At 48.2% G+C, this 27,184-nt stretch overlaps 1 protein-coding gene across 1 annotated transcript; it reads right to left on the bottom strand.

Moving 5' to 3' along the window:
• Nucleotides 1–11,775: 11,775 nt before the first annotated feature.
• Nucleotides 11,776–27,160, bottom strand: TADA1 (transcriptional adaptor 1). Its single transcript, XM_030031675.2, has 8 exons — nucleotides 27,011–27,160; nucleotides 26,680–26,771; nucleotides 25,461–25,526; nucleotides 19,194–19,291; nucleotides 16,006–16,215; nucleotides 14,799–14,950; nucleotides 13,618–13,780; nucleotides 11,776–12,602 (listed from the first exon to the last, which is right to left on the bottom strand). Exons 1-8 carry the CDS (start codon nucleotides 27,082–27,084, stop codon nucleotides 12,450–12,452), a joined length of 1,008 nt encoding a protein of 335 aa, XP_029887535.1. The 5' UTR covers nucleotides 27,085–27,160; the 3' UTR covers nucleotides 11,776–12,449.
• Between the last annotated feature and the right edge of the window lie 24 nt (nucleotides 27,161–27,184).

Here is a 27,184-nt window from a genome sequence, read left to right as displayed (position 1 = left end):
ACACGCATCAGCCTTTGTGCTCGAAGAGCGGTGCGCTTCTGTCTGGTGATCCCAGGAAGGAATTAGACTTTAGAGTATGTGCTTTAAATAGAAAACTCACTTCTGAAGTGAGCAGAAAACCACAGATAAGAATGGTGCAAAGATGTGGCTAAACTAACAAGGAATTCCCCCGACAGAGCGAGCCGTGGCAGCAGCCCCAGCCCTCCCCAATCTCCCCGCTATGCCCCAGCCTCAGCCAGCCCCACGCAGCCACCACAGATTAGCTGAGGCACCAGGGGCTTTCTGAAAACCTCCCGCGGCAGTGCACCATGGGCTGGTCCCACGCCTGGCCCGTGGCACCACGGCCGTTTGTTTGCACAGAGTCAGTGATGGTCCCGCAGCGCCCACCCAGCAAGCCACGCGCAATGGGGAGGGGACACCGGTCCCTGGCTCCCAGCCATACGCCGGCATCTACAGGGGCTGAGAGGAGATGGAACGTGGTGTCGGCATCCAGTCAGCTGCTTCTCGGCAGTCATGCTCAGCCTGTATAGCCCAGTATTTCCCCAGCTGTTCAGTGAAGGCAACAGGGCAGCTGCTCCGTGGCGCTCCCTCCCTCTCCCTTTGTGGCCAGCTGTGGTGTGTGCTTGGCTCAGGGTGGGCTCCCTGCCGCTTCCCTGGCCCCTGCAGCTCTGGATTTGGTAGCGATGCCAAATGGGGCTGCTACGCCCCTCCCCAGGCTTTTTTGGGTTGATGCAGCTGCGAAGCACTGCCCAGCTGCTGGGAGCCCCAGGGACCGCAGCTGCGAGCAAGGGCAGCATTGGCCCAGCCGAGGCCTGCGGCTCTGGTAACATACCTGCTCCACAGGGACAGGCTGAGCCCCATCTCCCACCTGGGCAGCGCAGCAAAAGGGGGCTTTTGGACCCCCCACATCTGTGCCACGGGATGATGGCCACTGCTCCCCAGCCCCCCAGCTCTTTGTGAGCCTCCCAAGAGGCATGGAGACTGGCCACAGCCTTTTCCTGCATGGCTGCAGTTCTTCCTGCTCACCTGGCCCCTTCCCGGCCATGCTGTAACACTGAATTTCTCCAGACTTTAAACAAGCCGGGGAACAGCGTGCTCCTGCCCCACTGTAGCAGGCAGCGCAAGGCAGGCAGGCAGCACCGTTACCCTGGCCTGAGGGAGCAAACGTGCCTCAGACATGCCTCAGACATGCCTCAGACATGCCCCAGACATGCCTCCACACTCTGTTCTTTAAAAGAAATCCTTAGTGCTTCTCTCCCTCTCCAGTTTCGATTTGAAAAGCAGCTACAGTTCCTCTCGCCTGCGACACCGACAGGAAACACGGACCTGTGGCCAGGGCATGCTCGTGCCCCAGGGCACCAGGCTCACAAGCACGGGGCATGCGGTGCCCTTGCTGCCTGGCCATGCGGCGAGCCTGGCCCCGTGGCACAGACATCACACAACAAGGGGAGCACAAGACTGAGGACAGGTTTCTGCAGGGACTGGAAATTTTCTTACAAAAATCTGCGAATGCCAGGGTCATTCCCACTGCTTCAGCTCAGCCTCTGGCCGGGGACCACTTTTTTGCCTGTGGTTGCCATTTTCAGAAAACATTAATGAATAAACCAGCCAAAGCCCAAAACAGAAGCCATGACTAATGGTCTTGGAGCTTTCCCCAAGTTTAATACCAGAGCAATAAACAATTACAGGAATGAAAATGACACCAGGCAGCGAGTAAGCAGTCACTGGGAGCACCAAGCTGCTCTTCCATCACCTGGACAATGTAGTATTTGGGCAGTCAGGCCCATGCTTTTATTTTTTTTACATATTCCCTTTTACTAGTAGCAAAAGCAATAGCCATTAAGTGCCTGGGGGAGCATGAGTGTTAGGGGCACCAGGAGGGTGCAGTGTGCCCTTGCTGTGATGCCAGGAAAGGTACCCATGGGAGCCATGTTCTGCCTGCTTCTCTCCTGGTCTCCAGCAATGCCTCAGGACCATGGAGGACATGCTTCCACAGTGCTGGGCCCACGCTTGACCTGACAACCCCTGCCCCGATGGTGGGGCCAAAGCCGTGGGGTAGACCACAAGCACCTCTGAGCTGATACAAGAAGCTTCAGCAAGGGGAACCATCGGCTTATTCCCACAGCACATGCAAAAGCACAGCTGTGGTTAAGCACCAGCTCTGAGGTATTGCTCATTTGCATCGTGCACTTACCTCAGCTGCTTTGATGTCGCACATGAGGTTATGGTGCCCGGGGTGCCTGGAGCTCCCGTTTACCCCAGGAGGACATGTATGCCCACACTACTCTCTGGTGAACACAACCAGCACCATCCAGGCAGCCTGGCTGGCTGCAGGCTCATCCCTGCTCTTGCTCTGTCCCCGCTGTGGCCAGCTGAGCCAGCAGCAGCGTGGCACCCAGGGGACCTGGCCCCGCTCGCACATTGCCACCTTCCAAGGAATGCGCAAGGGCTTGCCAGGGTGAATGAGGGAGGACACAGGCCAGGAAGGTGCCTGCACCTCTTTAGGAGGCTGCTCTTGCCTTTGTGTCATTCCTGCAAGATGGGGCATGTCACTGTGTGCTACACGGTCAGTGCCACCACTCAGCAGCCCCTGTACCATTAAAGCTGGCAAGCTTGCAAAAGGCGCCTCTCAGAGTTCGCCCAGCGCGATGGCGAGGTGGGCTCAGGCTGCTTGAACCTGGCGGCACACAGGGTGAAGAAGCAGCCACCAGCTGAGGGGCTCCTTGGGTGACCGCAGCACATAAGGGCAAGGCAGGCCTAAGGGGGGGTGATGCCAGCAATGCTGATACCTCTCTGAGGTGAGAGAGACAGAGCTGACCTCAACGGGCCCCAAACAGCCCCCAGACTGGGGGTTTGTCCCTTGGCATCACTGCAGATGCCATTAGGTATAAGCCAGCCCCACTGGCTGCTTACCAGGTGACTGGCTGCTTAAAGGTGTGATCTCCAGATGGCTGTGGCTGCTCTGTATTAATGATGCTCTTCAGCCTTTGCTTGCTTGCTTGCTTGGTTTTTTTGGTTGCAGATGCAGAAGTTTAGTTTTAATGGGATCAGCTGTGTGCAGGGGCCAGCACCTCCCTTGAACATTGTGGTGGAGGAGGCCAGTTTAGATGACCCAGGACATGGACTTGTTCTCTACAATGCCAAAGCCACAAATATATCCACTACACGCACACTTGGGAACTGGAAATAGGTGACTGGGGTGAGCTGTAACACCCACCATGCAGCAGGGAATAGCCAGGCTGAGGAACAGGCTGCAAAAAGCAGTGCCTTCACAGTGGCAGCTCCCCGCATGAGCACGGTGGCCATTTGTCACCAACAGCCAGCGATTGGCAGTGGCTGGGCTGTGCTCAGGTGGTTTATAGTATCTGTGTGTGCACGCTACTGGGTGTTTGTCTCTTTTGTGTTTTTTTTCCACCCGTGGGCGTCCTGAAGACTCAAATAATGCAAATCAATCACCCCTGCTACTGTCCAAGTGGGGCAAGGGGAGCTGGAGCCCACAAAACCTCAGGGAGCACGTGAGGCCAGAGGGTGCAGCTGCCCCAACAGGCACCGACATGTCCCTCTGGCACCGGCTGCACCCACTGCATGAGGCTGGCCCTCATCCGAAAGCTCATCTGAAAAAAACACCACCACCTAAATCAAGCCCTGCATGTTGTTTTTTACCAGAAAGCTCCAGGAAAAGGCAGGAGAGCTGTTCTGGGGCCAGGGGGGAGGTGTGTGAAGCCTTGGCAGTGGTGATGGGCTTCCCGGCCATCCCCATACCCTTCAGGGGGAAGGGGCTCACGGTGCCAGGAAACTACAGGAGCTCCTGCACAACCACACACTGCTCCCTGTACCCAGCCGGCTGAACAAAGGGTGTCCCCAAAGCCTCTTGGGATTTGGAGACTGGGTTCTACCATTCCTTCCTGTTGGATTCCCAAATTGGCTTTTTTCTCATTTAAAAAAAAAGAGGGGGGGAATATTCCCACCCTCCTGTTCTCTCCCCTTCTGCCCTGCCTCTCAGCTCTCCATGTTTTTCCCTTGGGAACAAGGACGCCGAAGACTATGGCATTGCACTGGCTGTTTTGGAAACAGGATGCCTGTGCTCGGGTACAGCGCAAGCTCTGCTTGACTGCGTCAGCATCGCTGGCTTTTGCAGCCTGCAGGAGTGAAACTGAGAAAGCTGAAGTGGAGGGATAACACAGCCAGCGTACGAACAGCCCCACGACGTTCGGCTCAGCCGCGCATGGGGGCGTGGGGACAAGCGGTGGTACCCCCTTGCCGTTCAAACGTGGGTCAGCGAAGGGAACTGTGCCTCAGCAAGGCAGACAGCGACGGGGGTACAGGCTGCCCCACGCGGGGCCTTGTACCCCAGCCACGCTGGCAAGGGTCCACAGCCACAGGCAGATGTGAGGCAGGGGCAGCTGGCAAGCGGCAGCCAGCCGGCACAGACACAGCAGCAGGAGCACAGGGAGCAGTGCCACGTGCAGCCAGCCCACGCTGCGGTATGCCACAAAGGGCCCTGCTGCCCTGGAGCAAGGACAGGGCTGTTTGCCTCGATGCTAACATGATTTATGACTCACTGCATCAGCATGTACGAGTTGGTTTTGGGCAGGAGAGTAAATACTTGATTTTTTTGCCCCAAGGGCTTTTTTCCCCCTTTTTTCAGCACCACCAATATCAAGAGTTTTCTGAACTGCAGCTGCTGACCCCCAGGATGACTCCCAGGGCCGTGTGCAGTGCCTGTTGCAGCTCCAGAAGGGTCGCCAAGCTCTGCTCCATGTCCCTGGCTTAGGGACAGACACACACCTTGCCTCCCTCCTCTCATGATGGATGGGCCTTGCAGAACAAGGGCCACCACACCATGTGATGTCTGCTGCCTACAATGGAAGTCCAGCCCCCGCTCTTGCACATCCCTTGCTCAAAGGCACGAGGAAAAGCCAGGGAGTCCAGCTGAGACATTTTGCAGGGTGGGAGGAATTCATACAGATGAACCTCCAACACATCAGAAAGGAGAAAACCTGCTAACATCCCTGAAGCACCAAACCTCTGGTGCGAGCCATCGACCACCTGCAAAACAGCAGGGCTACATCTCCATTGAGCACTCCCAGGGCACAGAAGCAAAGCCGATGGACAGCCTTGCTCTTGCTTCCCCTCTTCCTATCTTTAAGGAGCACAGTAGAGAGTGGATGAGGACAGAGGAGAAGCTGGTAGATAAGCATTATTCTGAAGCCATTTATTATGGAGTTAATAAATAACTATTTATTAGAGAGTTAAAAACCAGATTTGACAACTTGGAACAATCTTCTGGTGAATATTTTGGAGAGGATGGGGGCAGAGGCAAAAATAAAGTAGGCTGAGCTGCCTTGTGATTTCTTTCTGGTGGGAAAATAGTGTTTTAGTGAGAAATGAAAGTTTCAGTGGAAAAACGTCTGAAATCTTTGCTTTTCCCTAAAGCAACACAGAGTATCTGCTACCATCAGCATTTCATATAGTCTAATAACAAAATATTAATATCTGAAAATCAAGCCTACAGTTCACAGAAGGGCTTTGTGCGAACCTCCTACAGCACAGAGAGAAGCACCTGCTGATGGCTCTGCCAAACCCTCTCTGGAGTATCTGCTTCCAACATAGAAATAAAACCATCTGGGAGACTGTTCCCTGCAGTGTCTTTACAACTGCAGCCCAGCCCGTACTGAGACAGAAAGACCTAAAGAAGGCTTGTCTGTAATTACCTGTGGCAGGAAAACAACCTCAAGAACTGCTGGGGATGACTGCTCAGCCCCGGCCAGCCTCCAGGGATCCGAGAGCAAGCTGGCCAGCTGTGCAAGTGGAAGGAGGAGTAAGGAAGGAAAAGAGGAACAGGCCTTTGCCCACATGCAGCACTGCGAGGACTTGGACAGGAGCACTGCCTCCGCAGTCCAAAACAAGGTCTAAAACCTTCGAAGGGTTTAAAGAGGTTACAGGCTGCTCCATGGCAAGGCCAGCAGCCCTTCCTGTGAGACAAAAGCAACCCAGCTCCTCTTTCTTCTTATCGAAGTGGAGTTTCAGAAGTGGCTGTCATTGCACAGAAGCAGATATCTGATTCTGGGAGCTTTTAAATTTAACAAAGACATAACAAAACCTACCAACGGGAAACTGGTTTCAGATATTCAAATGGAAACAATACTTTTTAATGATAACCAACAACACACCCCCAGCGAGGCAGTCACTAAGCCAATGCCTGCCATCTTTCTGAGGGAGCTCTCTTCAGAGACAATTCCTCCAGGGCTTACCCAGGCATCAGATCCAGATGGAGCAGAGCAAGCTGCCAAGCACCCTCCCAGCTGGGCATCCAAGCCCTGCTCCCAGGCACAGCTCCCCAGCAGCTGGCCCCTCAAGGCAAGGATAAGTGCTAGACATGTGGCAAAGGGTCTGCTCACAGGATGTTTGATGGGAATGGCTCTGCTAGGCACACCTGACCTGGCAAGGGGGCCACAAACACTCACTGCAGTGGCAGTTTCTTTTCCATACACTGCACCCATTGCAGGGACGTCAAGGATCCAAGCACAGCCCCAGGTGCTGCTTGTACACTCAAATGCAGAAACTTCTTGTCCTCACTTAAATGGCCCTCAGGCAGAACAAGAGCCCAAGTCCAGGCCTCCAATACTGCACCCGAGCATCCTCAGACTGAGGATAGTCTACAGTCATAAAACCCCCATTGGCCAGATGTTATCTGGAGACAAACTCATTTCCTGGCAAGAAATGAATCAAAAAGGCTACAAAAAGCTTCACTTGGATGCAATTCTTGGTGAAAAATTATTCTTACACAAGTCTTCTGTCCAGTTACCTCTGCCTTTTGTGATCTAGGAAAAAAAAAAAATAATCATCTAATCAGGACCTTGGACCATAATCAAACTCAGGGATGGAAGCGGGTTACAGCAGCAGCTCGGTGGTCACCAGCAGCCTGTGCTTGACCCAGAAGAAATCTGCACCATGTTCCTGTCATTGCTGCACAACCCCACCCAGAGCTGGGTCTGCATGGGGATGCCCAGGACACTTAACAGGACTCCTCAGAAGATGCAAAGTCTTGGAGGCAGCTGAGGTGCCCTGATCTCAGTGTGAACTGTGGTCTCTCTACACCTGAGGAAGGCACACAGTAGTGTTTGTGCTCTGACTTTGCACACTTTGTTAACTGTTTGCTGCTGGGCAAACAAGCCCGAGGGGTGCCAAGCCCGCAACAGTCCCTTCAGCCTGCAGTGTCTAGAGCACACAGAGCTGTGCTTGCCTCAAGGTTTGGCGAATACTGACCTCAGGGACACAAAGGGTGCACTTGCCTGACACTGCCTGGTTTCCCTGCCTGCCCCAGGCTACAGCCACAGCTACACACAAAGTTCTTTTCTGCAGTAACTGCAAAGCAGACAGACTGGTGAATTCTTCCTCTCCTCTTGCCAACCAGACCACACCAGTAACCACGCTGGTGAAGAAAGGCAATGCCACAAGCAAACCTTTCGGCTCTGAGAAATTATTTACTTCTTAGGAGCCTGTTGAAGTTATGCTGCCGAAGCCCTCCTCTAGCAGCACGAGCTGTGCCTCTCACTGGGAGAAGAGCTTGCTGGCATCATGCTACTGCTACAGCACTGCTGCAAACCCTTCTGCACATGACTTCAGGCCAGCAAGACACATCCATTATCACCTACAAGTCCCTGACAGGGAACAGCCACTACCACCCCTCTCTGCAGCTGCATTCTCAGAACTGGGGAGGCAGCCCCTCTTCTGTGGAGACTTTCTTCTTTGATGACATCAGACTGCAGCAATAGGTCATATGCTTCCTTCCACCCCAGGAGCACAAAAGGAGGTCTCCTTTCTTGGTATTGTTTTCGCTTGGCTGGACAGCAGATCATTTTTGCAAACCCAGTTTGGGGCTCTTGGGCATTCACAGTTAAGGACAGAAATGCAGTGCATATGGTTTCTTCTTAAATGCAAGCAGTCTCATTTCCTCATTTTCCTCTCTTTGCCAGAAGTTTCCTAGAGGTCAAGTAGGAAGAAGGTGGTACAAAGTCACTAGTTTAGATTTTTCTCTATTGAGAAACCAGAATCCGTATTTTTAGGCACTGCTGGCACACAGTTTCTGGACCTCAAACAGAGGGCCCACTCTTTGCATCACACCCAATCCCAGCTTCCTACAACAGGGGGATTTTCTGCTTGGAAGGAAGAACTGGGACAACAACCAAAAAAGTCCACCTCAGCTGCAGAAGAGTGGGAAGGGATATACGAACAGTTAAGCTAAGAGAAAGGCAGTGCAGTCCATGTTTGATAGCAAGTGCTATGCTCCAGGCTTCTGCTGTGAACCAGCAATGAGAAACATCTTTCCTGGTCACCAGTCTTGGCAGCAAGAGTTTGGCTATTTAGGGGTGTTGAGGAGGGCTACATTCACATCTCTAGGATCCTCCTTGGCACCCAGCTGTAAAGGCTTGGTCAGACTTAAGCCAGGTCTGACAGCTGGAACTGTCTGAAAAGTAAAAATAAGAGATTTTCTTTCTGCATCCAACACTCCCAGGGGCATTGACCACATCCTGAGATCAGATGGCCATCTTCACCCAAACTCAGGCCATGAAGTAAGCCTGGTGAAGTTCTCAAGCACTTGTTTCCCCTCTCCATGTGGTGGCTAATGGTTTTCCACTGCAAACCTAGAAGTGGAAGCTAGAAGCACTAGAAGCTCCCGAGTGGCAACTTTCAGTACATTGCATAGTTCCTACTGGATTAAGAACATAAGATGCAATTCTCACTACTACAGATGTGACAGATGATCTCTCATTCCTTGCCTTCTCTCTTTCCATACAATACTCTGGGGTGAATATGACAAGTTCTAGGCCTAAGCTGCCGCAAGAGGCACAGGACTGTGGAAAAAAGCTTTCAGTGGTGAAGACTGCTAAACAGCACAACAGGTTGCCTAAGAAAACTCTGAAAGCTTCCATTGTAAGTTTTTCAGGCTAACATCTGTCAGGAAGTTTTTTGGTCAAGCTCAGCTTGCCATAGACCTGGCAGGTTCTTGGTGGATCTTGGGGCAGAAAACAGACCCTTCCAAACTAATTTCAGTGCTACTTTGAGCTGCTGCTTTGAAATTCAGCAATCATCTTATTCATTTTAGAGGGCTGATTATTGTAGTGAAGACAGACGTATGTCATGTCACAGTGAAAACCACCAGCCTAACAGCAATACGTATCAGTACCATAACCCTGCTTTCAGGGCAGGTCTCCAAGAGCACTGGTCAACAATTCAGAGTCCAGCTGGCTGCTGGTTACTAGTGGCACTCAATACTGGGACTAACACATAAGAAGCCCCGGTATAGACTCCTATGTTTTAATATCTTTGCTACTGACCTGGATGATAGGATGGAGCATATGGGCAGCAAGTCTGAAGATGACACCAAATTGGGAGGAGTGGTTCATACACCAAAGGGCAGAGCTGCTATTCAGAGGAACCTAGACAGGTTGGAGAAATAGGCTGAGAGGAACCTCAGGAAGGTCAATGGCAAATGTACAGCCCTGCCACTGGGATAGAGTAACCCCCTGCAGCAGAACAGGCTGGAGACAACAGGCAAGAAAGCAGCTTCGCAGGAAGAGACCTGGAAGTGTGGGTAGACAAGCAACCCAGCAGTCAGGAGTACACCCGTGCAGCAAAGGCCAAACGCTAGCAGGAGTGCAGCCAGCAGGGCAAGGGGAGGGATCCTGCTCAGCACTCGTGAGACCATCTGGAGAGCTGGTTCCAGTTTGGGTTCCCCAGCACAAGGACAGTGACGTACCAGAGCAAGTTCAGTGGAAGCCATCTTGATAATAATTTGGTATAAGGAGAAGCTGAGCAAGCTGCGTTTGTTCAGCCTGGAGAGAAGGCAAAAGGGAGATCTTACTGTTATCTGCTACTCTCTGATGGGGAGCCACAGACACACTCAGGAAAAGCTGAAAGGCAACAGGCACAGGCACAACATGAGAAATTCTGACAGGATGCAAGGAAAACCTTCACTGTCAGCATGGTCACACACTGGAATAGAAAATGCCACCACTTCTCTGGTCTCATCTCCGGAGACAGACAACCTGCTCTAACTTTGAACTTAGCCCTTCTTTCAGCACAGGGTTGACAAAGCAGCCTCCGGACATCCCTTCCAGCTAAATTACCCCAGAAGAGACCTCAGACTGTGAGAAAGTGCATTGAGAACGTGTGCCTTTCAGTTTTCCGATCTGTGAAACGGGGCTGACAGGATTTCCTTATTCAAGACTTTGTTGTCTAGCAGGTGTCCCGAATAACCCACTTTTTTCAGTGTGGAATAGATGACTCAGCTCTTCAGAATATGAGGCTCTGTCTGCAGAGCCTTCCCCCCAGCACATGCAAACAGAAGAGAGAGAGGCACTTCTTGTGCCATACTTAGTATTTTGTTTCAGAACTCACTTTTGATGCTGTCGGAGGCTGCGTGCTTTCTTCAGATCTGAAATCGTCAGAGCTGCCCCAAAGTTTCTAGCAAACAAACTTAATGCTTTCATTTTACACCAGAAGCATAACAATTGTCTGGGAAATCCCCCTCCCACACCCCAGAGTCCGTACTTCGGGTGACTTGATGATCTTACCACATAGTTACTCAGGTTCAATGTTGCTTTTAAAAACTGTCATGTAAAAGCCACTGGGGTCAATTGTAAAGCTAAGGCTTGCTCCAAACAGCTATGTATACTTAAATACAGGAAAAACGGCAGTTGAGAGAAAGGGACCAAAAGAAATCTTGCATCTCCTCTCTCCCATTCCCCTCTTAACCACACACTGCCATACCCTAAGAGACATGACCTACCAAGTACAACTGCTCTCATCCTGCCAGGCCCTGCTGTAGTTCTCTGCTGTTGCCTTTCCCAGCTTCTTCACAATCTTAAAATGGTCTTCTCATGATGAGAGCCACTGATATCTGCATGGGCACTGCCTCTTGCTATGCCTAACTCCATAGCACATCCCACAAGGGCACGCAAGACAGCCAGGAACACAGTGACAGCTGCACAGCCCCTTGCTACAACACTGATCCAATATGAACAGTCATGGGGGACAAAAAAGGAAGTTATAAAAAAAAAAAATATAACTGGGAGGAAACATCAGGGACCTGCACCCTCTTCAGTCCTGGGGGTGCAGTAGAGATGGAAACTGCACAGGAAAGGGGAAAGATGACAGCTCTCCTACCCAAATACTTACCAAACAGAGGAAAACTAAAATGGAGGGGAACCATGAGCTTCCCCTTTCATATTGCCTCAGAGGAAGCCGTTTCAATTCCACTATCTGGAGGCACAATAAGCCAAGTCATCCTTCAGCAGGTACCTCCATAGGTGTGGTTAAAACCAGGTAATATAGTAATTAAGACACTTTAATAGAATTCTCGTGTTATAATAAGCCTGTTCCCTTCAGCATCTGAGGAGCACACAGCTGACTCAGGAAGACAGTAGAGTACCTGAAACACAGCAGGTGGAATTTCCCCTTTTACAGCGATCTGCACGCCTCCCCATGTGGAAAGGGGTGTGGCTGCATATTTTTTTACAGTGAAGTAATACGAGACACCTTGTTCATGCTGCAAATCCAAGAAGTCTGCAACACTAAAACAGTTGATTAGTATCTGTATTTGGGAGTTGCTCCTGGGATGGTCAAGCTGCCTGCTGGGATGGCTAAATTGGTAGCTGTACTGACAGGCACAGAGGTTGCCTCTTGTCATTGGTCCAACAACTCCTAGAACATCTGATCGCTACTACTACAAGACAGAGGTGAGTCAAGGACTAGGCTGATACGAAAACATTACTCACAACCCTGATTTTATTGCGCATTTTGGTAACTGGTGAGAGATTCCTATGACAGTGCACACCTTCATGTTTTGTGATGCAAAACAGTTCAAAAGACAGGCTAGAAAGGACTTTTCCCTTTTTACCTTGTTGTCTCAGAGTTTCTAAACAGAAGTTCCCCTGGTAGAAGAGGAACAATGTCAGCTTACAGAATTGCTCATCTTCACTTCACAAGAGCCCACCCTGTTTCCAGTTAAATGAATGGAAAAGGATCCCACCAACTGCAACAGAAGTTGGACAAGGCCCTTGGAGACTGAGCTCAGAAGGAAAACTACCGGAGAGGGGAGGGCGAGGAGGCAGATTCCCCATGCTCACAAAAGAAAACACAAATACACCTTATTTAAAACCAACGCTTTCCCCCCTCACATTTATTTTTCCTAAAAAACAGTCTTTGCAAACAAATCTTGTTTCTCCTTTCCAATTCAGTGGGATTGCTGCAAGCACTCCATGGCACATGACTCTGGGGAAGCAGAGAAAGTGTACCACAACTCAGTCATATTTCCATAGGAAAAGTTGACTCATAACTTACGTCATCCTTGAAATGCTGACACAGGTTTGCAAGAAGCATCTGAATGTCAAGTCCAAGGAATAGCACCGTAGCCACCTGAGGCCTGACACGGCTGCCTAGCTCTAGCAGAGTAGAAGGCCCTCCTTTGCTGCCAGGCGCTGGCGATGGATTTTATCCTGCTGTAGCTCCTCGTGGTTTGGATGCCAAAGTTTCATGACAATTCTCTCAATGTTTAGAGCATAGACAGTGTGCGCAGGAATAACTTCTTTGTGCACCTGGAAATACACGTTAGAAAACAAGTTTAATGCTTTCATACACATTTCCCCGTATTGCCCATGGAAGAACCTCCCTCTACTACAGGATGATCAGAGCACCAGCCCTGCAGAGCAGGGATGCAGGCTGTCACACGAGGAGAGTTGCTGGCTGCAACTTGCCAGCACTGCCACAGCAGCCAGCACAGAACAACTGCCTGTTATGCCATTTTGTAAGGAAGTGGTACGGTAAAGAAATTGTCATTTTGCTCTTGCAATGACAAAAAACAAATTGCCATCAAAATCTTACAAACAAGTCTATCTGACTAAACGTGTGAGATGAATGCTTGTTTACAGCTCTTACAATGAATGGTCTGCCCCTGCAGCCTTGAGACAAAATCTCAAGGCCTGTTCACAATAGCAGCGATCAAGGGGCAATTTCTCACAGCTAATTTTAGACATTCAAAGTAGTCTGAATGTCCCCAGAGCTGCCAGAGAGGGAGGGAACTGCATACATCTCCACAGGAAGATTCATCCAGCCTACCTCAGACGCCTCCCCAGGGTTGGGGTGATCCTAGCTAACCCACCACAGCAGCCTGCATGCCAGGACCAAGTATTCCTCCAAGTACCCAGGTGGAACATGAGGAGTAAGAAGGGACATGCGAGGCAAGTCATTTTGCTGCATCACTGTCAAAATCTCAGTCTAGCTCAAGTTCCGATATAATTGCTGCAGCCTTGCTAGAGAGGAAGAGTTACATAGCCTTCTTACATAGCAATAAGAGACAGGGATTTCCTCACCAACTCTCTGACCAAGGGGAGCAGAACAGGCATTAAATGACGAGCTGACCATATGTTAACCATTACCTAACAGTGGGATCAAGTCAAAGCCAAAGAATTGTAAATTTGAGAAGGAAAGAAGGAAACAGACTGTAGGAGGAGAAATCAAACCCCCGCCATGCATGTAACCAAATCTGAGACTGGTAGCTGGTACTCAGGGCAGTGCTCCCTGTGACACGACAGTGTAATGTGAACAGCTTACCTGTAATGCCTCAAAAAGGTCATACATGTTCACTGGCGGGAGGGACGCTGGCAAGGTGTCTCCAGAGCACGCTAGGAGTAGAGCTGCCTGCTGCTCAGCATCATCAGGCGGGGGCTGGGGAGTTAGATTCTGACCGGCAGAAGGTGTCGCACAGTTTGGAGGGCTACAGACAGAGCAGGCAGTAAAACCTTCCAGTCAAGAAAACAGCACCAGCTTTGGAAGTCACAGAGCAGGGGCTCAGCCCCAGGGTTTGCTTTTCTGTGTCAGTTGACTTATCCTTTCTGTGCATAATATTATTTCAGCTGTAATTAAAATATCTTTAAAATTCCAGTTTAATAAAAGTAGTGCAAAGTGATCCTCAACATGCTTCAAACCTGCTTAACTGATCTCGATTGGGCAACGTGCGTTATTTACAGCTGACAGTTTCTACCCAGCACAAAAATTAGGGCACCCACAACATTAAATTGAAAGACATAAGCCGTTAGGCAGAGTTGTTTGGAGTGGATTGTGTTTGTAGTATTTGTAGTGCTACAATCAAATCTCAGAACACCCACGACCTCCTGTCAACTTCTAGAAGCTGCCATAGACAAACACAACTGCCTTCTCATACGCACATACTACCAGATGCACAGCACAAGCTGTTTGACATTAAGACTTTGGAGAACAAGATGACCCTGAAGCTCTGCTAGCTGTAAAGGCATGCCAAGGAACCATAAATACATTTGGATGCAGAAAATGACAGGATGGCAGTGTCCTGCAGGTCCTCACTGACATTTCACTCCTGTGGCACAACAGCAGTGCCCCCACAAAAGAAGGGCTCTTCTGCCTTTCAGGCAGTTTCCCTGAGAGCAGCAAAATTCCCATGGCACTCACTACAGCTTCCAAAAAGCAATAATTACTGAGGACATTCAGAGGGCCAGGGGTAACCTTCATGAATTGATGGACAAGCACAGGCAAGGAGGAGAGACTTAACACTGTCATGAACTCCACTGCTGAGAAATCCCCATATTCTCCCTCTCTGTTTAGCCATACACTCCTCCGTACTAATACCTTCTTAGTGTGTGAAAGCTAAACACCATTATTAACAGATTCTACTAAGTAAAAAGAGAAACTGAACCATGGAGTAACTTCAGGACTAGCAAATTGCATCTGAAATGAGCAGTGTGCTGAGAGTTCCTTACCACTCAATTAAATTGTTATAAGCCACAACACTGTTCTTCAGATATGGCTGCGGGTTAACATTGCTTCCAAAGGCATACTTGAAATGGCCATCTCTCAGACGATAGGCTTTCCGCCTGGATATCACAGATGTCAGAATATCCTTAAGATGGTTCTGCAATGAAAAACAGTCTTATTACACATGCCGATTTATTCACTCTACCAAGCCACGGCTGTGAGAAGTGCCTCACCTATTGGCAAGACAGAAGTAGTGCTGCTACAACCACAACGACCTAAAGACTAAGGGAACCAAGATCTGGACAAGTTACAGTATGTTTTCACATACTGTATCTGATACAGTTGGATACAGAGAACATGGCACTGTGCAAGTACTTTTATGCGTTAGCCTGTGAACTGCACTTTAATATGTGATGCGCTGCTTCAGATGTCAGAAGAGGTTTCTTAAATTCTAGGAAGCCCCCAACCTCTGATCCCTTTGATAAAGAGTTAAGAGGTTTCATAACTGGCACTAGATGGTACACCTGTACAGAAATACTGGCCCTAACACTACAGTGAAAAGCCACTCACTCCTCTTTTTCAGACTGTTCAGTTGCCTGGAAAGTGCTGGAGAAGCAACTGCCTGAAAAAACAAGCAGACAACTGCTTCTTAATTTGGCCTCACCCCCAGATGGGGAGTTCAGGTTGGCCACCACATCCTCACTCCAAAAAACCATCCACACGTCAAGGCTGCAAGTCATGGCTGTATCATTCCTGGGATATGTCAGGTAATGCACCACTGATGGCCAAAACCAGCAACAGCACGCACTTCACCTGCAGGTATTACCCGATTCTGTCACCTCACTCCGATGCCAGATATTTGCACCTATAATGGATTATTTTTCATGGAACTGTTTAAACTGGAGTTCCCGTTCTGTCCCTGCTTCTAAGTGGCAAGAATGGCATTTTCCTAAACAGCTACTTAAGCATACCTGGAGTTCTTCATATGCAAGTACTTCAAAATTAACACTTGCAAGCAGAAATCCAAGACTTTACGTCTATAATGCCACCAATCTGGAAGCCCTTTGGTTCTCATCTTATTCCTCCCGAGGCAAACGGGCAATTAGAGAAGCAGGTTTCCTCTCCCCACTGAGGGACGCTACCCCATACTGCACACAGAGCCTTTTGTTGCTGCTATAATAAGACCACCACTGCTGCCCAGCCCAGTCTCACCTCCACAGCATAAACAACTGCGGTCACTGCCTCCTCTGTGACATTGTCTAGGCCGTGCTCATACGCAGTTACAATCATCCTTCCTTCTAACTGGCCACGTGTAGGAAGCATCATGGTGTGAGAACACAGCTTCAAGTCATCATCCTCCTGAGGATCCTTTGCCACAAATTGCTGGGCTCCAGAGAGTGGATTCTGAGGCTGGAACCGGTGCTGTTATGAACACATTAGAGCATCAGCTGAAAAATACTCGGTCAGACCCTTTGGTTCATCAACCCAAACATCCCTTCTCCAGTCGGAAAGCAAACACCTATAAAAACATATCACAGTAGGACAAGCAGAGTGATATTCCTCCCCAGGATACTCTCCCAACCCCCAACAATTTGTGACTGAAGAAATTTCTGAGCCAGTGTTGGTGTCCTTCTATTAAACAGCCCATGAACTTGTCCAGTAGCACCCTGAACCGCCTAAACCTTGGGTCTCCACAACATCCTGCAGCAAGAAACAACACACCACATGAAGAGTCACCTCCTCTGGTTTGCTCTGTACTTCCCACCTGCTAGATTCATTTGATTCTCCTGTACGTCTCAAGTGTGGTCAGTCATTGTCCCTTTTATCTCTGTTCACGCTATCTGGGCCAGTGATGATTTTATGGACTTTCACATCTCTCATTCACCTCCTTCTACACTGAAGAAGTCCTTGTCTATTTAGTCATTTCTTGTACAGAAGGGTGTATTTTAGTTACTAACTGTACTGTTTCCATCAAGATTAAAAAACATGATCCTAAGCTTGTGTGATGAAGTGCTTCTTACATTTCTTTAAAGCTTCAAATGCAACAACTTAGCCAAATTCCTGTTCTCAATTTCATACTGTAGTCTCCCCCATGCACTTTCAATACTCAAAGCAGAGCTGTGTTACTGAGCAGCCACTGATTCTGAGACAGATTATGGCTATTTTTCAGAACTGACTCAGTTATTTAGAAAAAAAAAAACCCATCACAGAACAGGAATTCACACCAGAAGGTGGCAACCCCCATTTCCCAGACCACGGTTATTCCAGCACAATTCCCTTGCTGTGCTGGTGTCTCAAGCTCTGAGTGCTTGTGGTGGCTCCCGGAAAGCCTCAGTCCCCAGGTAAATGGGGAGGAAAAAGCAGACAGGAATGACTGATCCTTGAGCCCAGACATGTGCTTGGCCCAGCCCCAACCCACAAGGGAACAACATGACCCTGGTTCATCGAGTGCTCCCCCACAACTCCTGGACAGTCCCTGAACTCTCCAAGCCACAAATCCAGTGGCTCTGGAATGAAGATTGCTGCAAGGTTTTTATGGGACATCAAGACAAACACATACTTTAAATATAAACAATGAATATACACCAAAGTGGATTTCTCACATCTTCGTTTCAGGAGAGGAAGGGGGGCTGCTTCATTCAAAGGACAGTGTGGCATTTAACTCAGAGTGCAAAACCAATCCACCCACTAATGATGTGAAAACAGTTTTCCCTCCCCGTAATTCTGAAGACTTATGCTTTCATTACAGGAAAGCTGGAAAAGACAACCTTCAAAATGTAAGCAACTCAAGAGGAATGTGGTTTGGGAGAGCAGAAGCCAATTGGAATGAGCCTGTGGTCATTCACAACTGTTACTCTGACCAGTGAGGGAAACATCAGGAAATATCAAGGCACTTCAAGTTCACACTACTCAGGAATTGCACTAATAATAGACAAGCTTATTAATCATAACATACACTTCATACAGTATTTGCTATCAAGCATTCCAGGAACACATGAATAAACACACACTAGAAATGTGGCGTAACACAGGGGTATCTGAATAAACTAAATTCCAAGACTTCCACTACATCACAACTTGCTTCTCAAACTCTCCTCTACTTGCTACTGAAAAGTTATGGTTAAGTTTGAAAACAAAAAGATAACACAGACTGCCAGCAGAATTCGGCTTGCAGCTGTGAACACTGCAAAGTATTTCAGCAGTTTCTAAATACAATGAGCCTTCAGCTGGACTCGCATCCCTTTGAAACACTACTCTCTGAAGCACACACACAGTGCCTAATTATAGTCCCTAGGAGTGCGGTATGCACTTCGGCTGAGCCAAGCTAACCTTTCACAGCGTAAGAGCGGGAGGTTTCACAGCCCCACCTTTCTCCCCTATCCCCAGCCCCTTCTTCCTTTGTGCTGGCTTTGGCATTCATCCAACCGCAAAGCAAGCTGATCCAGCTGAATAAACCAGCAAGAAAAACTTGGGGTTTGGGGTCTTTTGTGATTGGTTAGTTTTCTGCCTTGTCAGAGAACTGAACTGGATCACAATGTGCTCAGACACCTGATAAATCTGGCTCAGTAAGAGACAGACACTCTCCCTTTCAACAAACTGTTACTTCAGTTTGAACAGTCTTATCAAACTCCATCCGCGGAAGACAGTGCCCCACCCCAATCCTCTTTCACACCAGGCCCCCTCCACACTGGTCTGGCGGCACAGAAACAACTGTAGAACAGATGTGTGACAGTACCAGATGCACATACAGAGCCTTCGCTGCAAAGCGAACCGCATCTGGCGCGTTTCTCTGCCACCTATGAGAAGACAGCATCTTTGCAAAATGTTTTCATTTCTGAAACAACTTGACCCTCTAGAACATTCCAGCCGAGGAACATCTTACTTCTAACACTTTGGACTGCAGTCATGTGGAGGGGTTCATGCAATCATGGAATTCTGCCTGACTGCCTGAATAAACAGGCAATCACTTTTGCTTCAAGAATGCGGCAGATGTGTGAAGTGAACAAGATATTACAGAGAACGTGAAAGGTGAATGAGACTATGAAAGACCTGCCCAAGCATTACTGCAGTGACCACAGAGCTAAAGGTACTCCTCGATGGTCCCAGGAACACAAGCTTTTGCAACTTTGACATTTAGGTGTTCTTCCATGTGTTCTCTGGTGTCTAACAAAGCCAGGTCACACTGTAGCCTTTCTCCCAAGAGGCTTCCATGAGACAGGCAGCAGCCACTAACCCTCAGCTCTTGCCCCAGTACAGAACTCAAAACAAATATGACGTACATCATTGCATGTGTTGAACTTCCATCATCCCTGGTAGTAACAAAAACTACATGCTGTGCAGAGCTTTTCACCCCCAGCAGAACATCAGAGAGCCACGACTATTTGACTGTGGACACTTACATCAAACTTTTGTCGAACAGAAGAAATCTTTTTCTTTCCTTTGGGTTTTCCAGGTTTAGTTGCAGAGCCACCTGGCCACGGCAGAGATCCAGCACCTTCTACAAATTGAAAAGAAAAAAAACCCACTTGATAGGTGTTGCTGATTTAGGGCCAGGATGAAACTGTCCACACAGGAAAACCCTTAACATTTGGCCTCCTGCTAAGCCTTAACCCAAAATCAACAGCCACGGCCCAGAGGAAGGACTTCTCAGGGGAGAATGCTTTTGGCAGCCCTTCCCTTCATCAGACCCCTGCTAGCTTGACTTACTTATGACCCATTACTTAAGTAGAACTTTCTGTCCACACACCACACAAAAACCCATGGCCAAAGGAGAGAGATAAGCACAGCCTCCAAGGAAAGCCACAAGGAAGGAACAAGTCATTTGTTCCATCAGAAAGATGACGGCAGCTTGCCTGGAGGGGGATTCTCCTCCCACCAACTCCTGGATCAGGTCAGACATTAACCAGCAGGATCGAGCAGTCTGACTCATTACATCTGCCTTTACAGTTCCTCATCAGCTTTAGCAAGTGTTGTCTCAGACTCCTGTTAAACATCACGGCTGATCGTTCTCATCACACTGAGGGGAAAGGCGAGGGGGGAAAAACTGCAAAGCTCCACTGAGCCCAGGAGCAGGACAACACCAACATGAGCCGTGAGCTTGTGACTGACCAGAACTGACAGGCAGCTGAAAAAGAGATTACTGTGTAGTACCAAGAAATAATTACATTTGGCCACATCACCTTGACAAGACTGCTCAGAAGTCCACTGTATGCTGTTTTGACAGCTACACCTACAGCAGGCCAAACCACATCCTGATAATCACACAGCTCTTGGCAAGGACAGCCTAGCAGATTTCCTGCCAACGGGTTTACAGGATCCGTGCACAATTCCTTCAGGCACACTAGGGCTTAAGATAACATTGCATTGGATGTGTATGCACTTGCTGACAGTGAACAAGAAGTGCAACCCAAAGACTGGACAGCCCTCTCACAGCTACAGAGGCAGCCTCTGCTTTGTGTCACCAGTATCCTCCTTCCTTGGTTTGGCACAGCAAATGAGTTATACTACAACCCTGTTTACAGGGAATGAGGCTGGCTGGAAATCCTTGGCTATGTGGAACTTCCCACACTCATAGCTGGAGCATGAGCACAGTGTCCTCTGCCATGAAAAAAAACTTCTAAAACATGACTTTATGAATCAAGCTAAACCAGAGGATTCAGGTGAAGTTTTTGAACGGTCAGCTGCTGAGAAGGGGTTAGAAACAACCTACATTCACACAGAAAGATGGCATATTCTCCTTATAAAAAAAGTTTACCAAAAAGTTTAGCTACATCCTGTTAGTGAGGCGAAAACCAACAGTCTACAACAACCGCTGTTGTCAAAATCCACTGGTCAATTATAGGAAATTAAGAGATAATAAAGCCTCTCCAGAAAATCATAAAGCTGGTGTCACTACTCATCACTACAACATTGCAGTAGAGGCCCTAACAAGGGGGTGTGGGAAAGCACCGTGAACAATCATCTCAAGGACAACTCTTGCCCTTCATCGAGATCTCAGGACTTACATCTTAGATGTATCAAAATAACACTACTTCTCCCACAAGATGTTGTGCTTTTTACAGACGAGTCCTTTCCTCCTCCTCCTCCTCTCTTCCATAGCAGGTCAGACCCCTTCTAGGCAGGAGGGGGATTAGGTGTGTTAAGGACAGACACAGAAATCACCTGACCCGTTTCAAACCTTTCAATAAAAGTACATCTCTCTAGTTTGCAATGTCACCCCACTCGAGGCCCTTCCTCCTTGTCAAAAGTGCCATATAGCTCCTTCACAGCTTCGCTTACAAACATATCCGTAGTTAACTGTGTGACCAGCTGGCGGAGACAGAGAAAGTGGAACAGATGGAGACAGAAATAGCAAACACTACCCTTTCATCCAACAATGTATTACAGATGAATAGGTTATAGCACAGTCTGAATTTTTAAAATGCCTTATTTTAAAAAATAAGATAGTAACTTTTAAAGTAAATGGCAACTAAATTTGGAGGCTTTGAAAGTAGATCTGAAAGATGCAACTTAATTGAATCTCAACCTGCACATTTAACAAACTTAGCCAGACCTGGCTTAGAACAAGGAAAAGATGAGACACTATCTCCTATTGCCCATTATAACGAGCCCAGAGCAGAATTTTTTTGGCTCCTTTTCTAGGTTTTCATATTACCAAGCCTGACTTGCACTACATGAAGAAAGCAAAATTTCCCTCTTGTATTCTAAGAAAACCAATACTTGCCTTCCTGGCCACAGATGACAAGGCTGGGTTGGCTCAGACATGAAACTTCAGAGACGTTAGCAGCTTTTATTTAATCTTGCTAGCAAGAGAATTAGATGTTAACAAGCCACAGCAATGGCTGCTGATAGGCCTTCAAAGATGAGCACCAGATAAGAATGTTTTTCTAAGAGCTGCCACATCTCTGCAGTGATGGCACCAGCCAGTCCAGACAGAGTATGTCAGGTTTTCCTGACGTGCTGCACCAGCACTGCACAGGAGGAAAGGACAAAGATACAGAGAAAGTCACGACAGAGAAAAGCAGCCAGGCACAGGAAACGTGCATGTTCCCACCCTCATTTATTTGATCTTCAGTTGTTTTGGGGGTTTTTTTGTTTGTTTGTTGGTTTTGGTTTGTTTTTTTTTTTTTAATCTTCTTGCAGGGACAAGGGTTTACTCAAATATATTCTGAAGACCCTCCTCTGTCAACAACCGGCACTTCCATCTTCTTCCTTTTCCTCCCTTCCCAGCTCTCTGGAGAGAAGTGGAACACGAGCAACCTGAGCCCATCTCACAGCTGGCAGCCCTTCAAGCAAAGCCTGTGGGCAATCCTGATATAACAAAATGCTCCTGCTATCCCAGCAAGAGTTCTAATTCACTGAACCATCTCTTAGTTAGCTCCAGATTACTAGTAAATAAATTAAATCCTTACAGCACTAACTCAAGTGCTTGCAATTGTCTCAGTTTTATTGTTAACGTTTAGCTAAGGAGGGAAGTAACAGTTCAAGTGAGATATGTATTAACTTTGTTACCTTGACTGCTTGCAATTGTCCAACAAACAAGATAAGCTTAGCGAGCAAGTCCATGCAAGGTTAAGAAAGGCTTTAAACTGGAGTTTCTCTTGATGGAATTTTTTGGGGAAGAAAAACCCCAGGTGCAAAAATTCAGAAAAGCACTTCTAAAAATATTGGTAAAAAGAGACTACCAAAAAAAAAGCCATTTTCTTGTTATGGGAAGTGTGCCACAGTGCTCAGGCTGGTACAGCCAACCTAAAATCACCATTAAGGCACTCTCTAGTATTTTGGGTAGCATGTTTCTGGGAGGTTCCTCTCTTCAGGTGCTTTCACAACTTCCCAGCTACATTACAGCTTGGTGCCACTCGAGTATTTATGGGTGTCTTTACAAACATGGCTACCAGAAGGAACATCATCACCCATTTTTAAAAAGGGCAGAGAATTCAGATTTAGGATTACTCAGGATCCTGCTGTGCCCTCAGTGGGAGCTCAGCAGGAATTAAAGCAACTGGTCATTCTTCACATCGCAACAGATATGAACTTCCCTCCCTCTCCACCACCAAGGCCTAAACATCCTGTGCCACACAGGCTGTTGAACCAGAATTTGAAGTTTGTGTGACCAACAGCCTAAGCAGACAAGAGGGGGAAATGGAAAGCCTTCTCACAAAGGGTCACATTCGCCCTGTCTTCCCCTATAAGCCCAGGTGGAACCACTACTACCAGGGGCAGCAAAATTTGAATCAGATGGGTTTGTTTGCATAGTTCAACATATGTTATAATTACCCCTTAAAAATACTTTCCCCAAGGCTTCCTATTCCAAATGCCACAATATGAAGTACACTTTTAACACTGACCACACATTTTGGGGTTTTTTTTTAATACAAAATAGCATTTTAAAGATGGTTCTTTACCCCTTGTCTCTCTCACACGAAGGTGGAAAGTACATGCATCAGTAACCCATGTGATGGCGTGACAAGTGCATGAAGCACACTTCTTTAAAGTTACTTGTTTCCATGAATCATGAAGTAAACACCTTCTACCCAAAAGACATGGTGGAGACAAAAGCCTGTTAGCTTTCCATTCTTACATGGGGAAAAAAGAAAAAAAAAAAAAAAACAACCAACAGAAAACTAGCAGGTGTCAGACTGGCATCTAGGAGGAGAAAAAGAAATCTAGATATACAATCTAGTATTCCACCTTCCTGGGCTTGCACGTACAATCCGCTATGCCACACACAGCAGACTGGCAAGTAAAATGCATGTGTAACAGATCTACCAGTCAGTGGCCCAGAAAGACGTATCTCCTTACAGATCAGCTCCAAAATCATTGGGAGACTCTGCACTGATCTGAGGAGAGCAAAACAGACTCTAGAAGGGACTAGCAGTATGTACTGTTAGCTGTTAGAGCACTAAACCATGTCTTTAAGAACAGACACACACAATTAAACTGATTTTTTTTCAAGCTGGCTTATGCAGATCTGTGGACATAGAGCCAACAAAAGCCTGCCTGAAAGCACTGAAGGTGACCAGCTGGTCAGCAAGTGCTCCATTTACATGCTGTCACAGATCTGCTGAAGCACTACAAAGAAGGGTTCTTCAAAGGCTCTTAAAGAGAATAAGCTTCAATGAGACAAGAGGAAAAGTCCTTGCAAGGACTTGAAATTAAAAAAGGTCAGGCAGGAAATTACAAGCATATGGAAAGCAGCTGTGGACTACCACACTGCTTTGTGTTGGGGCTCATACTTTTAATACATTCCTAGACAGCCTTGAAAAAAGGGGGTACTGGTGAGCTGGTAGAGTTTGCTGACAAATCTGAGCTATTCAGGCTGGGAAGATGAAGCCTGACTGGACGGCTGCAGAAGAGCTGCACAATACTAAGTGACTGGATAAAGAGACAAATGAAATTCAACACAGTTAAGCACAGAGTGGTGCACATGGGAATAAACAACCCCAACTTTAGTCACACAGCAATGGGCTCTAACCTGACTACTGCCGCGCAGAAGCAAGACCTCTGGGCTATGATCTCTGCTCCAACATGCACATCAGCTCAGTGCTGAGCTCAGAGAATGCAGGTACTCTCTCCCTCCCCCTCCTAATTTAGACTCTGCTACTTCAGGTAATACTCACAGGGGAATCACTGTTCTTGTGCTCTTTTTATAATCCAGCTGTATGTACTCTAAGTCAAAAGCAAGGAGCAGCAAGATTTAGACATAAGTCTTCCAAATTACATGAGTGTAGACCACTAAAGAGGACAAGTCTGGGACTCAAAAGGTATTTGTAAAGTTCAAGAGCAAACAAAGCAAGTTCACAGGTGGGGGACGTTAGCATTTAATTAGCACAGCTGGTATAGTTAAGGACCTGCTACAACACAAAAAGCTGTGGTTATCCATAAATTTTGCACTTTTTCCTTCCTCTAACTACATCAGGTACCCTAATAACAGGTATTCTCTCCTTGCAAAAAACTCATCTCTCCGGTCTCAGCCCTTCAGGGCAGTAACAATTTTCTTTCCCTTACTACACAGCAGTTTCATGTCTTGAATTGCAGCTCAGTTCTCCTTCCTATCAGATCTCTGGATTAAGAGTTCTTCTGAAGACCAAATAAAACATACCTTGCAACCCTGACGACAGCCATTCTAAATGCTTACAAAGTTAAAAGGTTAACTATCTGCAGAAGGTTGGGTTAATTGGCCATAGCTCAATCAAGACTCATGTAAGCATTCCCAGTAAGCATCTTTCTATGATACACATACTCGATTTCAAGATCAGTCAGGAATATCCAGCTCCTCAAAATTATATCCCCAGCAGAGAGAAGAACAAAGAGTATCACCAAGTTCAGAAGAGAGAGGCACAGCAGTAAGCAAAGCAGATCAAAGACAAAGCAGCATCTCCCTTTACACTTCAGCTCACAGCACACACCCAGTCCAGAAATCAAACCAGCTTATCGCACACAGCAATCCAGCATTAGCCTCTAACCAAGCACAAGCAGCTTGTTGATAAAAGCATCTCTGCTGAAATCAGCTGGATCACTACTTTGCTACCCTTTTGCCTGTGTGGCAAAAAGAACATGAATATTAAGGCCCAGAAAATTGGAGTGTTTTGTACAAAACCCACCAAACACACACGCAGCAAAGCGTTACTACCCAATAGTTTTTCATGAAGCTTCTCAGGACTTACCTGGTGCAGAAACCAAGATCTGGCATCGGGTAAGAATAGCCAGGAGGAAATCATTGTGAGAGTGGACTGCATAAAGACAGACAGTTCATTAGCAACATGTCAGTGCCCAGCAGCACCCCCTCAAAGCGATCTTAAAGTAGCTCACTATGCGTTTCCACAGTCATGTTTTCCCCACGTGCTTAGCTACATAGGCACAACTTTCGATTTTAAGTTTTTTTGAGAGTTTCTTCTACTGGACCCAGAATCTGCTACTACCACACTAACAAAAAGGATACTACACCTGGCATGGAAACAAGTTAGGTCACTTCTCAGCATGCCACACACACAAAGCCAGCCCTACAGCACACAATGTGAAACGTCTGGTGTATTAGGCCAGTCCAAGGAGGATCAGTTGTCCCTCCTGCCATGCAGACTTCTGGTAGCAGGGCTTTTGGTTTTTCTAGAAAAGGACCAGTAAGAGCCAGCCCCAGGAAGGTGAAGTTAACTCAAGTAGGTTCTAGATAAAATGCAACTTCCTCGCAAAAGGGTTACAGGAACACAGAGTGAGTAATTACGCATTAGAAAAAGCAAAGACAAACTTCATAAACAGGGGCAGAGGGTTACAGGATGCCCTTTGGCCTTTGAGTCCAAGCACGAACAAACTCCCTGCCCCTCCCTGCAGGGATCACGAATGTGGAAGTCGGGAACCTCCACAAAGCTCCCAGCAATGCTCGCCAATGTTTGCAGACCCACACAGAGGCGAGACGAAGGAATCTCACCCTTCAGCGCTCCAGCCTGCCACCCCCAAAGGCCAGGAAGGGGATCTGCCGGCTGCACAATCGCCTAGGTGAATTCGGGGGTCCCTCCCCCACTTCAGCCACACCACCAGTTCAGTCCCAACCAAAGGGAGAGTGCAATACAAAAAGGACTGGGTCTCTACGGTGACATAAAAAAATGGCTTTTTGGTTGCTGGGACAGCGTATTTTACCTTTTTAGCGTATTTACATAGAGCCAAATTGTCTGTCAGTGCCGGAGCCACAACGGTACTTCCCCCTGCAGTCCAGGGCACTTCCCACCTTTTTAACTCTACTGCTACCGGAGCCCCAGCCATTCTTTCTTCCCCCACTGCAACTTCCCTGTTCGGGAAGCAACATGCAGCAGGGAGGAGCTCCCCCCAGGCCTGGCTGGGGCAAGCGAGCACTAGAACCAGCAGGAAAACAAACACAGGATGGCTTTTTACCATTGTCTTGCGTGAGAAGCCTGCGTGCTTCCAGGTCAAACTCCTCCTTACTGATCTTTTGCTTGAACCAGAGCTTCAAGTTGGCCCAGTACCTAGGGAAGAGCGGGGAAGTGCAGACACCAAACGAAAAGCGTTGTTCCTAAACCCACTGCTTTCTCCCACCAGCGCAAAGGGGCCCGGGGCCAGGCCAGCGCTGAGGCTGCCGCACAGACACGGCCCTTTGAAGGCCGGGAGAAGAGGAACGGGCCGCGCAGCAACCAGGCCCAGCCCGGCCCGGCCGGACACCCTCACCGCTGCTCGGCCTCGCCGCCGCCCCCCCCCCCGCACTCACTGCTTCACATTCTCGCCCAGCGCCTCGCTCAGGCTCTTCTTGGCCGCCTCCAGCTCGCTCACGTACGTCGCCATCACCGCTCCCTGTCAGAACGGCAACCGACACCCCCCCCCCCCCCCCCAACGCCGCAAAGCGCGGCGGCAGCCGTAAAGCACGACGGGCCTCGCCGCCGGC

The sequence above is a fragment of the Aquila chrysaetos genome, chromosome 12 (genome assembly GCF_900496995.4).
Source record: "Aquila chrysaetos chrysaetos chromosome 12, bAquChr1.4, whole genome shotgun sequence".
NCBI lineage: Eukaryota > Metazoa > Chordata > Aves > Accipitriformes > Accipitridae > Aquila > Aquila chrysaetos.
Note: the sequence above shows the minus strand (reverse complement) of the source record. Positions and strands in the feature narration are given on the sequence as shown.

Bases quoted from the DNA above. Each gene is read 5' to 3' on its own strand.
- TADA1 (XM_030031675.2), bottom strand. From the start codon at position 27,084: ATGGCGACGTACGTGAGCGAGCTGGAGGCGGCCAAGAAGAGCCTGAGC. The intron at 16,216-19,193 runs GTAAGTGTCCAC...TGTTCATAACAG, and splicing joins CTGTTCGACAAAAGTTTGAT to CACCGGTTCCAGCCTCAGAA. The intron at 12,603-13,617 runs GTAAGCTGTTCA...GTGTATTTCCAG, and splicing joins ACCTTTTTGAGGCATTACAG to GTGCACAAAGAAGTTATTCC.